We start from the raw sequence: 17,617 nt of genomic DNA on the forward strand, positions 1-17,617 counted from the left end.
CCATTCGTTTTAAATTCCATGAGTACTGGCCCAGACCTTCTCATATGATAACCTTTTCATTCCCAAATTCATCATTGTGAACATCATCTCAACCCTCTCCAATGCCAGCACATCTTTTCTTAGATGAGGAGCCCAAAACTGTTCACAATACTCAAGGTGAGGACTCACCAGTGCCTTTTAAAACCTCAGCATCACATCCCTGCTCTTGTATTCCGGATCTCTGGAAATGAATGCTAACATGGCATTTGCCTTCTTCACCGCGACTCTACCTTCAAGTTAATCTTTAGGGTGTTCCGCACAAGGACTCCCAAGTCCCTTTGCATCCCACATTTTTGGAATTTCTCCCGTTTAGAAAATAGTCTGCACATTTATTTCTACTACCAAAGTGCTTGACCATGTATTTTCCAACATTGTATTTCATTTGCCATTCTCTTGCCCATTCTCCTAGCCTGTCTAGGTCCTTCTGCGTTCTACCTGTATCCTCAACACTACCTGCCCCTCCACCAATCTTCATATCATCTGTAAACTTGGCAACAAAGCCATCTATTCCATCATCTAAATCATTTATATACAGCATAAAAAGAAGCAGTCCCAACACTGACCCCTGCAGAACACCACTAGTCACTGGCAGCCAACCAGAAAAGGATCCTTCTATTCCCACTCACTGCCTCCTACCAATCAGCCAATGCTCTAACCATGCCAGTAACTTTCCTGTAATACCATGGGCTCTTAACTTGGTAAGCAGCCTCATGTGTGGCACCTTGTCAAAGGCCTTCTGAAAGTCCAAATATACAACATCCACTGCATCCCCTATCCAACTTGTAATCTCCTCGAAGAATGCCAACAGGTTTGTTAGGCAAGATTTTCTTTTAAGGAAACCATGCTGACTCTGTCCTATCTTGTCCTGTGTCACCAAGTACTCCATAACCTCATCCTTAACAATTGACTTCAACATCTTCCCAACCACTGGGGTCAGGCTAACAGGTCTATAATTTCCTTTCTGCTGTTTTCCTCCTTTCTTAAAGAGTGGAGTGAGATTTGCAATTTCCAGTCCTCTGCCACCATGCCAGAGCCCAATGATTTTTGAAAGATCATTACTAATGCCTCCACAATCTCTATCGCTACCTTTTCAGAATCCTAGGGTGCGGTTCATCTGGTCCGGATGACTTATGTACCCTTAGGTCCTTCAGCTTTTTCAGCACCTTCTCCCTTGTAATAGTAACTGTACTCACTTCTCTTCCCTTACTCCCTTTAACACCTGGCACACTGCTAGTGCCTTTCACAGTGACACTAATTAGTACAAGGAAAGAGAGTTACAGAATAAAGTGTCACAGTTACAGAGAAAGTGCAGTGCGGGTAGCCGACAAAGTGTGAAGATCATGACGTAGAGGGTGAGGTCCAGAGTGCAACTTCAGTATAAGGAAGCTGTTTAATATTCTTAAAACAGCGTGGGGAGGCTGTCCTTCGTGATATATAGACTGTAAACCCCTCCGGCCCCTACCCCTCTCCCTGTCTCTGTTGTTGTTCAGATCAGACAACACAGAACAGTACAGCACAGTGCAGGGCCTTCCGACCCTCAATGCTGTACCGACCTTTTAACCCTTCCCTTCCCCATAACCCTCCATTTCTTCTCTTATCCATATCCCAATCAAAGAGTCACTTAAATGCTCCTAATATATCTGCCCCCACCACCACCCCGGCAATGTGTTCCACTCACCCACCACTCTCAAGGTAGAAAAAACTCCCTCTGATATTCCCCCTTTACTTCCTCCAATCACCTGAAAGTAATGCCCCTGGTATTAGCCATTTTTGTCCAGGGAAAAAGTCTCTGTCTGCCCTCTCGATCTATCGTCTTATCAATCTCTATCAACTCCCTCCAAGATCAAAGAAAGTCTTTGGAAAGCAGAACAGTCACCTCTGGAAGTGTGACAGTGGAAAAGTGTGTATGGAACCTGAGGAGATAGCAGAGGTACTTAATGAATACTTTGCTTCAGTATTCACTATGAAAAAGGATCTTGGCAATTGTAGGGATGACTTAGAGCGGACTGAAAAGCTTGAGCATATAGATATTAAGAAAGCAGATGAGCTGGAGCTTTTGGAAAGCATCAAGTTGGATAAGTCACCGGGACTGGATGAGATGTAACTCAGGCTACTGTGGGAGGCAAGGGAGGAGATTGCTGAGCCCTTAGCAATGATCTTTGCATCATCAGTGGGGGCAGGAGAAGTTCCGGAGGATTGTAGGGTTGCAGATGTTGTTCCATTATTCAAGAAAGGGAGTAGAGATAGCCCAGGAAATTATAGACCAATGAGTCTTACTTCAGTGGTTGGTAAGTTGATGGAAAAGATCTTGAGAGGCAGGATTTATGAACATTTGGAGAGGCATAATATGAGTAGGAATAGTCAACGTGGCTTTGTCAAAGGTGGATAATGCCTTACGAGCCTGATTGAATTTTTTGAGGATGTGACTAAACACAGTGATGAAGGTAGAGCAATAGATGTAGTGAATATGGATTTCAGCAAGGCATTTGATAAGGTACCCCATGCAAGGGTTATTGAGAAAGTAAGGAGGCATGGGATCCAAGGGGACATTGCTTTGTGGATCCAGAATTGACTTGCCCACAGAAGGCAAAGAGTGGCTGTAGACGGGTCATATTCTGCATGGAGATCGGTCACCAGTGTTGTGCCACAGGGATCTGTTCTGGGACTCCTTCTCTTCGTGGTTTTTATAAATGACCTGGATGAGAAAGTGGAGGGATGGGTTAGTAAATTTGCTGATGACACAAAGATTGGGGGTGTTGTGGATAATGTGGAGTCTATCAGAGATTACAGCGGGATGTTGATAGGATGCAAAACTGGGCTGAGAAGTGGCAGATGGAATTCAACCCAGATAAGTGTGAGGTGGTTCATTTTGGTAGGTCAAATATGATGTCAGAATATAGTATTAATGGTAAGACTCTTGACAGTGTGGAGGATCAGAGGGATCTTGGGGTCCGAGTCCATAGGACACTCAAAGCTGCCACTGACTCTTGACTCTGTGGTTAAGAAGGCATACAGTGCATTGGCCTTCTTCAATCATGGAATTAAATTTAGGAGCCAAGAGGTAATGTTTCAGCTACAGTATATAGGACCCTGGTCAGACCCCACTTGGAGTACCATGATCAGTTCTGGTCACCTCACTACAGGAAAGATGTGGAAACCATAGAAAAGGTGCAGAGGAGATTTACAAGAATGTGGCCTGAATTGAGGAGCATGCCTTATGAGAATAGGTTGAGTGAACTTGGCCTTTTTTCCTTGGACCGACATGACCTGATAGAGGTGTACAAGATGATGAGAGGCATTGATTGTGTGGATAGCCAGAGGCTTTTTCCCAGGGCTGAAATGGCTAACATGAGGGGGCACAGTTTTAAGGTGCTTGGAAGTAGGTGCAGGGGTAGGATTTTTACGCAGAGAGTGGTGAGTGTGTGGAATGGGCTGCCGGTGGCGGTGGTGGAGGAGGAAACAATAGGGTCTTTTAAGAGACTCATGGAGCTTAGAAAAATAGAGGGCTCTGGGTAACCTTAGGTAATTTCCACAGTAGGGACATGTTCAGCACAGCTTTGTGGGCCGAAGGGCCTGTATTGTGCGGTTGGCTTTCTAGGTTTCTATGCAATGAAAACCCTCAATCTTCCAGAGTGGTCTCGACCGAGTCTGCGGAACCTCTGACCCGGGAACAGTTTACCTTCGAGTTATTTCAGCTGCCAGAGGTGCGATGTTCGGCTGCTTGTTGGGAGGTGATGGCCCTAGTTATTGGGACACTGAGACAGGCGGCTCCGCTCTTTGCTCACACCCCGACCCCTCGCCCTCACACTCCCTCCGCCGACCTCACACCATCCCTCCACAAGGCACAACCCGGTCTCACACCAAACCCCAGTCCCCCCCACACCACCGCCGCCCGCAGACCTGGCCGCTCTCAGCGGCTGCCCGGAGCGACCAAGCGGTTACCCCAGCGACGCCGCCTTTCACGCGTTTTTACATTGACGTCAGTGAGGTTGCGGCTATCGAGGAGACAGCAACCACCCCCGACCCCACCCCGCTGTAACCTGGCAACGCATAGTCACCTTCCCCGCTTCATGGGGGCCAGGATGAGCTCCCGCCACCCACCAAGGAGATGCGATCAACCGGGAGTGGAGGGAGACTGACCCCCTGTCCGTGAGGATCTGGGGGGACTGAACCCCTGTCCGTGAGGATCGGGGGTGGGGACTGACCCCCTGTCCGTGAGGATCGGGGGGGGGGTGACTGACCCCTCTGTCCGTGAGGATCAGGCAGACTGACCCCTCTGTCCGTAAGGATCCGGGAGACTGACCCCCTGTCCGTGAGGATCGGGGGTGGGGACTGACCCCCTGTCCGTGAGGATCGGGGCGGACTGACCCCTCTGTCCGTGAGGATCGGGGCGAACTAACCCCTCTGTCCGTGAGGATCGGGTGGGGGGGGGACTGACCCCTCTGTCCGTGAGGATCAGGGGAGACTGACCCCTCTGTCCGTGTGAATCGGGGGCGACTGCGTCTGACCCCTCTGTCCGTGAGGATCGGGGGCGAATGCGACTGACCCCTCTGTCCGTGAGGATCGGGGGCGACTGCGACTGACCCCTCTGTCCGTGAGGATCAGGGGGTATTAACCCCTCTGTCCGTGAGGATCGGGGGGGGACTGACCCCTCTGTCCGTGAGAATCAGGGAGACTGACCCCTTTGTCCCTGAGAATGGGGGGGGGGGGTGAACTGACCCTCTGTCCGTGGGGGAGGGGCGCTGAGTCACCCTGACCCCTCTGTCTGTAGGGGTGGGTACTCGTGTCCGTGAATGGAAAGAGGCCTAAATGACTACCCCCCCCCACCCCCACCCCCGAGGACAGAGGTGAATCCCCGCCTCCCGAGGCTGATCTGCACACGTAGGGCCTGTGATCCCACCGATCGACGAGGTGTGAAAGGCGGCTGGGCGGGTATATGGGTCTCCGTGGTAGGATAGACCCCTCGCCCCGGGGGGTGGTGGAACAGATGAGGAGAGGGAAGGGGAGGGCAGGGGCCTATATACAGGGATTCGTGAGGAAGCGGGCCTTCAGACTCAAGGTGCTGGGAATCTGGGATGAGGAAACGGGAACCTTGTTCCAGCCCCACCCCACAGAACGCAGCGAGGGTCAGTCGGAGACAGAGAGGGGCGAGGGTTAGAGAGGGAGTCGAACTGGGAGATTGATAGAGGAGAGGGGCAAGGAGAGGGCGTAAATTGAAGGAAGGGGAGAGGGGAGTGGGAGGGGTGGAATGGGGAGAATAAGACGGAGAAGGAGGAGAACGGAAGGGAAGATGGGGAGGGGAGGGGAGCGGCAGAGCGAGGATGGTATGGAGGTGTGGAGGGGTAGAGTGAGAGGGTAGGGAAGGCGGGTGCTACCTGGGCCACGGGACCGTCCCGGGAACGGAATTCTCGGTCTCATCAGATTCCGACGTTAAGACAGGGCACGGTGGGGGCAAGGGGAGGAGCGACGGCCCATGTCTGAGGGCAGGGTTGGGGTCTCCTGTTGTGAGATTGAGGAAGGAGTAATGAGAGCAGGAGGGGGAGCGGTGAGGAAGGGGAGAAGGGCCGATGAGAGAGTGAAAGCAGGTAGAGAGAGGAGAGGAGACTGTGAGGTGTTAGGAGAGAGGTGGGGGGGTGGGGTAAGGGGAGGGTGTGACGGGAGGAGGAAGAGGGGGGTAAGGTGAGGGGGACCGGTGTTGAGTAAGGGTGGGGGGAAAGGGAGGAGCGGCGTAAGGGAGGGTAAGGGGGTTTGGAGGGAGGGGTGGCGGGTATGGGGGATAGAAGAGGAGTGCAGTGGAGGGGAGGAGGGTTGTAGGGGAGAGGAGAAAGGTCTGGAGGGACGATAGGAGGGTTGTGAGGGCAGAGGGCACGAGCAGTACTCCAAACCCAGCGAAGGTCAGTACAGTCGGCTCGGGTATAGCCACTGATCGAGGTGAGTCAGTGCCACCACCCCCTCACTGACCGAAGGAGCCAGTCCCCGCGGGGACCGAGATGGAATTCTGAACCACGTCGGTCTCGGAGAGGGATCAGCCCCATGTTGAGGGAGCTTTTGTCACTGGCTGTCTCTCACAGGCCGGCGCCGGGAGCTACCGAGATGCGATTGACTCAGCATAGGCCGCAGGACCCCAGAGGCTTTATCTTGTGTCGGGAGGGGAGCACTCAGCTCCCTACGGGACCCCTACCCCACAAAGCGACAATATAATCATGTTTCCTGTTCATTACCGCACGCTCGGGGGGGGGGGGGGGGGGGCTTAACCCCTTCTTCTCCGGCTCCATTGGGCATCCCAACTACCTCCGAAAGGTTCGGTGCGGCTCAAGACCAGCTGCATCCTTACCTACCTCAACCCACAGCCGTGGATGAGAAGGGGGAGAGGGGAGAGAGAGAGATTGAGTGTGTATCCGTACAAGAGTATGTATTTGTAGAGGTGCCTTTATGTGTATGTACATTGCTTGCAAGTGTGTGTTTGTGTGTAAGTGCATAATTAAGTGTGTACGCGTGTACATGGATGTGTATATACAAGTGGTTGTGTGTGCCTGCGTCCGCTGAGGAGGTGTGACCAGCTCCTGGTGTACGGTGGGGTCCCGCCACGGTCTAATCCGCGGGACAGGAGCGAGAGGCCGAGACTGATTTGGAAAGTGTTGTGGTGGTGAGGGGTGTGGTGAGAAAGTGTAGTGAGGGGTGTGGTGAGGAAGAGTAGTGAGGGCTGTAGTGAGGAAGAGGGGGTGACGCTGGGAGGAAACGTCTGAGGATCAAGGCAGATGAGATACAGTCAAAAACTTGTTTTGCATTGTGGGAGAAAAAGATAAAACAATAACATTTCAGAAACTCTTAGATGGAAGTAAAATGGAGGCTGTGTGGGAGGGAAGGGTTAGATTGAGTGGGTAAAAAGGTCCCACGACACCATGGACCGAAGTGTCCGCACTGTGCGGGACCGCTCTATGTTCTTTCTTAGTACTGTAAATTGTAAAAGCTACCGGAAAGGGCTGTGCAGATAAAATGCAGATCACAACGAGGTAGATTGTGAGGCCAAGAGTCCATCTCATCATGCAAGAGTCGTTCAATAGTCTGTACAGCGGGGTAGGCGCTATTCCTCAGGCTGGTAGTGCAATACGTGCTTTCAGGCTTTTCTAACTTCTGCCGGATGGTTGTGGGGGGAGTGGGGAGAGAATGTCCGGGTGGCGGGTGGTCGCTGATTATGTTGGCTCTTTCCTGAGGCAGTGAGGAGTGTAGACAGAGCCCGTGGAGGGGAGGCTGGTCCCTGTGATGTTCATGACGATACAGGGTCTGGAGCAGACGGCGGTCTCCTGGGAAACACCGAGTCCCGTCCGCAAGAATCCGGGTGCCGATGCTGGGAATGTTTAAGCAGCAGCAGTCCCTCCGGCGGCCGGCGGGACCCTCGTTAATGGCACGGAGTGAAAGGCTTCACTGAAAGGTCAGAGAGGTAGCGGCGTGACGCAGGACGGGCCGAGTGACGCACAGAACCGCAACCTGGGACGTAGCCCGCTGAGAGAGAGAATTCAGGTTCGGTCACGGGTCAGTTCGCAGCACCGCACCGTGTGCGGGGCGCTTCACACGGGGAGGGGGTGGTTTCGGTCGCTCGGGGGAATCTACTGGTGGGCTTGCTTCTGAGCCTGGCCAAGATGGCCATTCGCGGGTCCAGGTCTCTGCCCTCTTCCAAGGCTACACTCGTGCCAGGGTGTCCTTGGAAAGGGAGCATGCGACCACTATGGGTTCAGTAGGGGATTTCTGGGAATGCAGGGAGTTTGGTACTTTGTAGGTGCTAATAACTCTACTGCAATTTGAATTCAGTAACTGTCTTGTAACCCCTAACCTTTGTATTTAAATGAAGTTTTTTACATCTGTGAGAACAGAAGGTGGCGCTGCTGAGGGAGTACGCGCCCTAGGATTGGGTGATACTGAGGAAGGGAAACAAAGTGGGAGGCGGTACTGAGGTATTAGCGTGACCTGGGTGGGCGACAGTTCCTCACTGTTGGGGAGAGGTCCCGATTAGCCCGTGACCAGAGATAGACATTGATTCATCAGCACTCTGAATGGGGATCAGATACCGTCTCCCTCTTAGGGTTGGGGGTTGGATAGGATGTTGCTGAGGATAACAGTGACCTCGTGGTCTGCAGGGAGCCATTGGGGTGACCTGAGAGACATTGTGATTTCATGGGAATTTGAGGCCTGTGGGGCAGGGTATTCCTTGTAAACTAGTCCAGCCCCTACACCCTTCCCCATCTCTGTAACCCCCACCAGTCCCTACATCCCTCCCCATCTCTGTAACCCCCACCAGTCCCTACATCCCTCCCCATCTCTGTAACCCAGTCCTGACCCTACACCCCTCCCCATCTCTGTAACCCCCACCAGTCCATACACCCCTCCCCATCTCTGTAACCCCCACCAGCCCCTACACCCGTCCCCATCTCTGTAACCCCCACCAGCCCCTACACCCCTCCCCATCTCTGTAACCCCCACCAGCCCCTATATCCCTCCCCCTCTCTGTAACCCCCACCAGTCCATACACACCTCCCCATCTCTGTAACCCCCACCAGTCCATACACCCCTCCCCATCTCTGTAACCCCCACCAGCCCCTACACCCGTCCCCATCTCTGTAACCCCCACCAGCCCCTACACCCCTCCCCATCTCTGTAACCCCCACCAGCCCCTATATCCCTCCCCCTCTCTGTAACCCCCACCAGTCCATACACACCTCCCCATCTCTGTAACCCCCACCAGTCCATACACCCCTCCCCATCTCTGTAACCCAGTCCTGACCCTACACCCCTCCCCATCTCTGTAACCCCCACCAGTCCATACACCCCTCCCCATCTCTGTAACCCCCACCAGCCCCTACACCCGTCCCCATCTCTGTAACCCCCACCAGCCCCTACACCCCTCCCCATCTCTGTAACCCCCACCAGCCCCTATATCCCTCCCCCTCTCTGTAACCCCCACCAGTCCATACACACCTCCCTGACTCTTTAATCCTCTCCGATGCCTACATTTCTTGCCATCTCTGTAACCTCCTCAAACCCCTACATCCCTACCCGGGATGGGAGCCTTCCAATCCCATCCTTGGTCATCCCTGATTCCGTGATCCCTGCCTGTGTGACCAATCCAAGGGTTCCTGTGACCGCTGCCCCCCCCCCACCCCACCCCCGGAGTGACCAGGACAATGCCTGCACTGATGCTATTACTGTGAATGTCTCGGGATTGTTGCTGCTCCCGGCGTTGTCGTGTGGCTGAGAGCAGGGTAGGGAGAATCAACATGGTGATCCATCAATCTTCCTGGAAAGGGAAAGGGCTAAGGGGCAAATTTTTGACAGAAAGGGGAATTCTCCATGGAAACTGCATCCTCCTGTGTTTGACGTCAGTCTGGGCTTTTATAAAAGGAGCCAGCATGTGCCAGAGAGCAGGGCAGTGTGCAGGCTGGCTCTGGTGGGACGCTTGGTAAAGCCTCTCACAGTGACCACCTTTCCCGCTGCGCTGACCCACACCTGGAGATGTTTGTCCGCTCCGTCGTCCTTCCTGCTGTGTGCCTGACATGGCTGATGGTGATAGTGGGAGGCAGACCCAGCCTCCAGCTGGGCCAGCAGGTAAGTCTGTCTCACCGCCCGTCCCGTCCCGTCCTCCCATCCCTGTGGCAGATCCGAGACGACCCACCACGGGTTGGGCAGATATCGGTGGGGGAGGGGAGGGGGGGAAGTTCGAGTCACTCCCTCAGTAACGCTGTAGGTACACCAGAATCGGTGGGTGGTGAGTCAGTTGTGTTGTACCTGTGTAACTTTTTTGTGTCCAAGCTTGGTGAATGTGGTCACCCATAAACTAGCATCCACACCCCCCCCCCCCATTACAGCAACTCTACTTAACCCAGCTATAGTATAACTAGCTCAGTTAACCCCACAACCCAGACAAACAACTCCTACTACAGCAATCCAGAGCTAATTAATCTATTCCCAATTAACCCATCTGCAGATAAACCAGCCCTGGTTAAACCATCTGGATTAAACTAACTGTGTTAACCTAGCTCTAGTTAAACCAGACCCAGTTGAAATAACTACGTTAACACAGCTCTTGTTAAACTGACGTTAACCCAGCCCTGGTTGAACTGACCATGTTAACCTGACCCTGTCAGTGCAGGCTCAGGGGAGTACAGCAGACACTGGCACGGCAACGTGATGCCGTGCCAGGGGACAGGGGTCTGTCCTGATTCCGATGGACCAATGATCAGCTTTGGAAGTGCCCTGGGGGGTGGGGGAAGTTGGAATCTCCCTCCCCCACCCCGCATGAGACCCTGGCCTGACACTGTTGCTCCACCTCAGTCAGGAGAACCGTGCTGAGGGAGATTAATGCTCCTAGTGACGCACTAATGTGGCGGGTAGTGTTGCTGCCTAACCACTCTGGGCTTCACACTGTCTGTGTGGTGTTCACACACTCTTCATGTGATCTGCTTTTCTCCCACATTCTGACCAGAGGGTTACACAATTACACCTCGTGTAGGTGAGGGATGGAATTGGACGGGGCGGGGGAGGTGTTGGTGCAAATGTGAGGATGTAGGCATTCCATTCAGAGAGCCAGCAGTGGTTCAGTGGGCAGAATAGCCTTTCCCTGTTGTGAAAAAAGTTTAAATATGTCAGCCATCCAGCCCGTCGTCTGTCCTCCAGTCAGGGTCAAGCCTCGGGAGGTGCAGTACTCAGGAGAGTCACACTGTGGGAGGGGTGGTACTGAGGGAGGGTTTCACTGTGGGAGGGGTCGTACTGAGGGAGAGTCAGACTGTGGGAAGGGTGGTACTGAGGGAGGGTCACACTGTGGGGGTTGGTACTGAGGGAGAGTCAGACTGTGGGAGGGTTGGTACTGAGGGAGAGTCACACTGTGGGAGGGATGGTACTGAGGGAGAGTCAGACTGTGGGAGGGGTGGTACTGTGGGAGGGTCACACTGGGAGGGGTGGTACTGAGGGAGGGTCACACTGTGGGAGGGTCACACTTTGGGAGGGGTGGTACTGAGGGAGGGTCACACTGGGAGGGGTGGTACTGAGGGAGGGTCACACTGTGGGAGGGGTGGTACTGAGGGAGGGTCACACTGTGGGAGGGTCACACTGTGGGAGGGGTCATACTGTGGGAGGGGTGGTACTGAGGGAGGGTCACACTGGGAGGGGTGGTACTGAGGGAGGGTCACACTGTGGGAGAGGTCATACTGAGGGAGGGTCACACTGTGGGAGGGGTGGTACTGAGGGAGGGTCACACTGGGAGGGGTGGTACTGAGGGAGGGTCACACTGTGGGAGGGGTGGTACTGAGGGAGGGTCACACTGTGGGAGGGTCACACTGTGGGAGGGGTCATACTGTGGGAGGGGTGGTACTGAGGGAGGGTCACACTGGGAGGGGTGGTACTGAGGGAGGGTCACACTGTGGGAGAGGTCATACTGAGGGAGGGTCACACTGTGGGAGGGGTGGTACTGAGGGAGAGTCAGACTGTGAGAGAGGTGGTACTGAGGGAGGGTCACACTGTGGGAGAGGTGGTACTGAGGGACAGTCAGACTGGGGAGGGTTGGTACTGAAGGAGGGTCACACTGTGGGAGGGGTGGCACTGATGGAGGGTCACACTGTGGGAGGGATGGTGCTGAGGGAGAGTCACACTGTGGAAGGGGTCTGATACTGTGGGAGGGTCACTCTTTGGAACAAACTCTCCTGCAGATGAGGTTAAACTGAAATGTTCATGAACTGACAGGTCACTGTATTTGGGACTGAACAGGATCCCACATGTGTCCCACCCCAACCCTACTCATCAGCAGTGAGGGTAGTGGGATCCTGCTGTGGCCATACTCCCAGCGTGATATTCAGATACAATGCCAGTCCCTGTCCTCGCCACATTTCCCTCCCCACCCACTCACTGACTCCCTCGAACGCGGACAGCGAGTTCAAGCCAGCCCTGACTTCCATTCCACAGCCACTGAGCGAGAAGGGAGAGGTGAGGTCCATGCTCCGAGCCCCAGTGGAGGACACGTTCCTCCGATCCGTGCGTGAGGCTGCGGCGTCAGAGTCACTCACCCCGCGGGGTTGGGCTCGACTCCTCGAAGTCACCAGCAAGTACAAGGGCTCCCGCAGCCGGAGCAGGAAGGGTTCCTCCAAGGGCTGCTTTGGGTTGAGGATGGACAGGATTGGATCCATGAGCAAGTTCGGCTGTTAAGCACCAGCAGTGGAGGTGAGTACCGACTGTACACAGAGTGAACACTCCGTAAAGCTCCCTCCACACGGCCCCGTCACACACCCCCAGGTCAGACACAGAGTGAACACTCCGTAAAGCTCCCTCCACACGGCCCCGTCACACACCCCCAGGTCAGACACAGAGTGAACACTCCGTAAAGCTCCCTCCACACGGCCCCGTCACACACCCCCAGGTCAGACACAGAGTGAACACTCCGTAAAGCTCCCTCCACACGGCCCCGTCACACACCCCCAGGTCAGACACAGAGTGAACACTCCGTAAAGCTCCCTCCACACGGCCCCGTCACACACCCCCAGGTCAGACACAGAGTGAACACTCCGTAAAGCTCCCTCCACACGGCCCCGTCACACACCCCCAGGTCAGACACAGAATGAACACTCCGTAAAGCTCCCTCCACACGGCCCCGTCACACACCCCCAGGTCAGACACAGAGTGAACACTCCGTAAAGCTCCCTCCACACGGCCCCGTCACACACCCCCAGGTCAGACACAGAGTGAACACTCCGTAAAGCTCCCTCCACACGGCCCCGTCAGACACAGAATGAACACTCCGTAAAGCTCCCTCTGTACGATCCCAGAACACACCCCCAGGGTCAGACACAGAGTGAAGCTCCCTCTGTACGATCCCAGAACACACACCCAGGGTCAGACACAGAGTGAATTTCCCTCCGAACGGTCCCATCACACACTCCTGTGGTCAGACACAGAGTGAATCTCCCTCCACACTGTCCCATCGCACAATCCTGGAGTCAGATATAGAGTGAAGCTCCCTCCACACTGCTCTATGACACACTCACCCTGGGTCTGATTCAGAATAAAACTCCTTTGACACTGTCAGGTCCTGATGGTGCGGTGTGTTAGTAGGGCTCATGCGTGTTTCCCCATCTATCCCGAACCTTCCATCTTTTGTCTGGAATTGTGCATTTTCGTAATTACGAAAACCTCTCGATAATATCGTTCTCACCTACCCTGCGGACTCACTGTGGTGGACTGTGAGGTTATGGGTTTGTTGATTTGGGGTGCATGAACAGGAGTCATTTCGGCTTTACGTCGGGGACCTGGGGTGTGGAAAATGCTGCCCCTCCCACAGAGGCTGCCGCCTTGGCTTTATACAAGCTTTTGATTCGCTTTCTAAGTAAAGTCGCAACACATCCACAAATGAGGAATATGTGCGTGACGATAACGAAATAACAAAATGTTAAACGGCCCGTGATGAGTGCTTTGGGAAACCATCATGCAGCCCCGCCCCGATCCCAAATTCGTAGATGTCGGCAGCTGCTGGGAATGAGGAAAACCCACTGCCCGTGGCATGGCACCGAGAGTGCCCCACCCCCTGCCGAAGCTGGCGTAGAGGGTAGTTAGAGCCGCCCATTGGGTTGTGGGTGGCGAACGCAACTACCCCCCCTCCCCCCGTCGCTCTGTCACATTAATGTTCATTTTCCTTCTCTCCAGCCAGCCCTGACCCCAGTGAGGGATTCATGAACATTCTGCCATGGACTTCAGCAGGAGTTTCGCAATCTGACTGACCCCTGGTGCAATCTTGGACCAGATCGATACAGCGGGAGTCCGTTATGGATTAGATGACTGTTTGTGTGTGTTTGTTCGAGTTGCCTGTTCTGGACCCGTGGTGATCTGTGTCCTACCTGTCTATCGTTATTTATGTACCAGATATTTATGGCTATTTATAAAATTCCTGCAAACACTGTGTCTGGTGTCTCCCGTGTCTCTCATTACCATGACTGCAAACACACAAGTTCAGATGGAAATACTGGTGTCAGTCCCCTGGAACACTATCAGTTATTCCTGGCGAGTCACGTCTCCCAGGTACGGTTTCAATCGGATGAGGGCTTCGGCCTGCACTACCCTATCAGGCACCCCAGCAACCTCGTTCCTTTAATGCAGTGGCGTGCTTGGTGCTCCCACTGTGGTCTAACTTGTGCCCACCGTTCTTGCATGACCTCTCCACGGGAAAGCATTCTATGTGACTTTCCGACCACTTTTTGACCGGTCCTGTTGCTTTTAAGGATTTGTGGACACATTCCAAGGTCCCAGTGCATCGTAAGGAGCAGAATGGGGCTACTCGGCCCATCGAGCCTGTTCCGACATTCGAACATGGCTGATTTATTGTTTCTCTCGACCCCATTGTCCTGCCTTCTCCTCGTGGCCTTTGACACTCTGACTAATCAAGAGCCAATCAACCTCTACTTTAGATACACCCAATGAATTGACCTCCACAGCCATCTGTGGCAATGAATTCCACAGATTTACCACCCTCTGGCTAAAGAAATTTATCTTCACGTCTGTGATGTCTGTGTCCTCTGGTCCTGGACTCCCCCACTTTAGAAAAAACTCTCTCAACGTCCACTCTAGGCCTTTAATTATTTGATCGGCTTCAATGAGATCCCTTGTTGGGATTAGATTCCATTGACCACGTTTCTGCCCAATGCACCAGACTGACTGTATTGCCCTGAACCTAAAGCTATCTTCACCGTCACCTGCGCGACCAGGTCAGTACCACCATCACACCTCTCTGCGACCTTGAACAAAATCCAGTTACAGAAAGCAGGTGACGGGGAACTGAGGCCAGTGGGCAGGGCCTGTTTAATCCTCACTACCTGCCCGCCGTTGCCTCTCTCCCGTGGGTCCTTGGACTGACACACGTATAACCAGCCTCCCATGTGTACACACATCAGTTGCATTACCTTCACTGGGCTGTTGACCGTTGAAAACCGAAACCAACGTTGAAAGAGAGAGAGAAGTGGGGATAGAGGGGAAAGGAGAGGGGGAGAGAGCGAGAGAGAGGAAGAGAAGGGGAGAGAGACAGAGGGAGAAAGTGAGACAGAGGGAAAGAAAGCGAGAGGGGTCTCTTCCAGAGTCAGAGTCACAGAAAGAGAGACAGCGAGATAACATCTCTTCATACAGGAGATTGTACAAAAACGACTTTTATAAAACTTTGCAAATGAATGAAGTTTTGTGGAGCTAACTCTGGCGCTGTGTCCCGGCCAGAGCGCGTCTTACAGGGCGGATTGTGTGGGCATAGAGGCGAGGGCTAGGCTCTGGGCGCCACCGGGTTCCGGAGCCTTAGGCACAGCGGCGCTCTCGGTGCGGAACGTCGTAGACTTGCCGGCGCGGAAGATGCCCGAGTTCTTGATGGTCTGGCGGAAGTTCTCCGCCACGAAGTGGTAAAGCAGGGGGTTGAGGCAACCGTTGGAGGCCGCCAGACACAGGGTCACCACAACGGCTTTCTGCACTGCCAGGGTGAAGGGCCGGCAGTGGTGGTCCTGTATCATCAGGTGTAGGTGCACGGGCCGGATGATGTGATAGGGCAAGAAGCAGAAACGGAAGGGAGGACGATGAACACTATGCAGACGGGTCTCCGAGAGGGGCGCAGCGACCTGTGCCGCCACTGCGTGGGCGAGCAGAGCCGGCGCATGATGCCGGCGTAGCAGGCGAGGATGGTGAGAAAGGGCAGGATGAAGCCCAGCACCAGCGCCATGTAGTTCAACTTGAGGAGCAGTTTCCAGGTCATGTTTTGCGGCTCGAAGCAGCGGAGGCTGTCGTGATCACCCTGCGGAGTCGCCATCAGGAAGGGCGCCGCGGCAAGACCCACGAAGAGCCAGATGGTGAGGCAAACGGCGAACCGTCAGCAAACTCTCGGCCTGTACCGGGTGCACGATAGCGATGTAGCGGAAGACGCTGAGCGTTGTTAGGAACAGGATACTGGAGTATAGGTTGAGGTAGAAGGCATAACTGCTGATGCGGCACAGGAAGGTGCCCAGTGGCCACTCGTTAAGACTGTAGTAGGCGATGCGGGTGGGCAGCGTCAGGTTGAAGAAGAGGTCCGAGATGGCCAGGTTGATCATGAAGATGATGTTGGCCGTCTTGCGGCGGGTGAGACCCACGAACACGTAGAGCGCAGTGCCGTTCCCCGCCACACCCACCACCAGTACCACGCTGTAGACGCTGGTGAAGGCCGGGAGCTTGAAATCGTTGATGTCGCAGCTGTTGCTGGAGATGTTTCCGTTCATCGCTGTCCCGGGGGAGGAGGGAACCAGCGCTGCTGCGTGGGAGGGGGGAGAAGAGGGACAGCGTTGGTGGGGGTTACTGACGCCGTGGACCAAGGGTAGGGGAAGGGGTGGGAGGGGGAAGAAGGGAATGGGAGGAAGGGAGGGGAGGTCGACAGTGGGGAGTTGGGAGGAAGAATGTGGAGGAGAGGGAGGAGGAGTGGGGGGAGGGGTGGAAAGAGAAGCGATGAACAGGGAGGGGAGCAACGGGGAGGGGTGGAACTGGGAAGTGAGGAAAGGGGATGGGTGGAATGGGGAGGGATGAAACAGAGGGAGAGGAATGGGGAAGGGTGGAACTCGAAGGGAGAACACTCCCAGGAACTCCTTTGAATTCTGCTGAGGAGGTGAACAGGAGGCAGAGGCTGTTGTAGACAGAAATATCAGGAGGTGGGAGAGCACGGGAGGGTGGTGTATATTTCTCCTGTGGATGTTCCCGCTCTAAAACCTTTGGATACTGGTGAGGAGTGAGGGAATGGTGGGGTAGCCTCTCTGGGAAAATTGGGAACATCATTAATGGGACCATTGGTGCCACATCTCTCTCCGTTGTACACCATAAGACATAGAAGCAGAGTATGGTCATTCTACTCTGCCATTCCATCATGCTGATTTATTTTTCCTCTGAACTCCATTCTCCTGTCTTCTTCCCGTAGCCTTTGATGACTTTACTAATCGAGAACCTATCAACCTCCACTTTAAATATACTCAATGACTTGGCCTCCAGGTTCATCGCCCTCTAGCTAAAGAAATTCCTCCTCATCTTTGTTCTAAAGGGACATCAAGATCCTCGTGGTAGGTTGATCCTGAAGATGAAGACATCAGGGATCCACAGAGACTTTGTTGTCATACCTCGAACTGGCCACCAGAGGGAGTCAGAAACGATAAGTCCGACCCCTTCCTGCTCACCTGTCTGTTAGGCTAATTAGTAGTTCATTGTTATCACCCGTGCTGTCTGCATTCTAGACTACCAGGTTGAGCAAACTTCGTTTTCTCCGAAGTGGAGAAGGTTGAGAAGTAACCTAATAGAAGTGTACAAAATTGTGAAAGGGACAAGTGGGGGTAATTGAATCTTTTCCTGCAGTGAAAACATCAAATGCCAGCGGGCATAGGTTCAAGGTGAGGAGACAAAGGTTTAAATGAGAATTGAGAAGCAAGTTTGTTTTTACAGAGGGGGTAGTGGGACCAGGTAAATATGAAAACAATGTTTAAGAGTTATTTTGACAGATTGATAGATATACAGGGAATGGGCGAGTGTGGACCACGTGCAGACAGATGGGATTAGTTTAGAC

General features: G+C 53.9%; 1 protein-coding gene and 1 pseudogene across 1 annotated transcript; one reads left to right on the plus strand and one right to left on the minus strand.

Annotated features, from left to right (window-relative positions):
* Nucleotides 1-9,546: 9,546 nt before the first annotated feature.
* LOC140193704 (C-type natriuretic peptide 2-like) lies at nucleotides 9,547-12,228 on the plus strand. Its single transcript, XM_072250870.1, has 2 exons — nucleotides 9,547-9,639; nucleotides 11,989-12,228. The coding sequence occupies exons 1-2, from the start codon at nucleotides 9,547-9,549 to the stop codon at nucleotides 12,226-12,228; spliced, it is 333 nt and encodes a 110-aa protein (XP_072106971.1).
* Nucleotides 12,229-15,281: 3,053 nt separating this feature from the next.
* LOC140193705 (cysteinyl leukotriene receptor 1-like) lies at nucleotides 15,282-16,295 on the minus strand (annotated as a pseudogene).
* Nucleotides 16,296-17,617: the final 1,322 nt, after the last annotated feature.

The sequence above is a fragment of the Mobula birostris genome, unplaced genomic scaffold, assembly GCF_030028105.1.
Source record: "Mobula birostris isolate sMobBir1 unplaced genomic scaffold, sMobBir1.hap1 scaffold_734, whole genome shotgun sequence".
NCBI classification, from domain to species: Eukaryota; Metazoa; Chordata; class Chondrichthyes; order Myliobatiformes; family Myliobatidae; genus Mobula; species Mobula birostris.

Bases quoted from the DNA above. Each gene is read 5' to 3' on its own strand.
- LOC140193704 (XM_072250870.1), top strand. From the start codon at position 9,547: ATGTTTGTCCGCTCCGTCGTCCTTCCTGCTGTGTGCCTGACATGGCTG. The intron at 9,640-11,988 runs GTAAGTCTGTCT...TCCATTCCACAG, and splicing joins GCCTCCAGCTGGGCCAGCAG to CCACTGAGCGAGAAGGGAGA.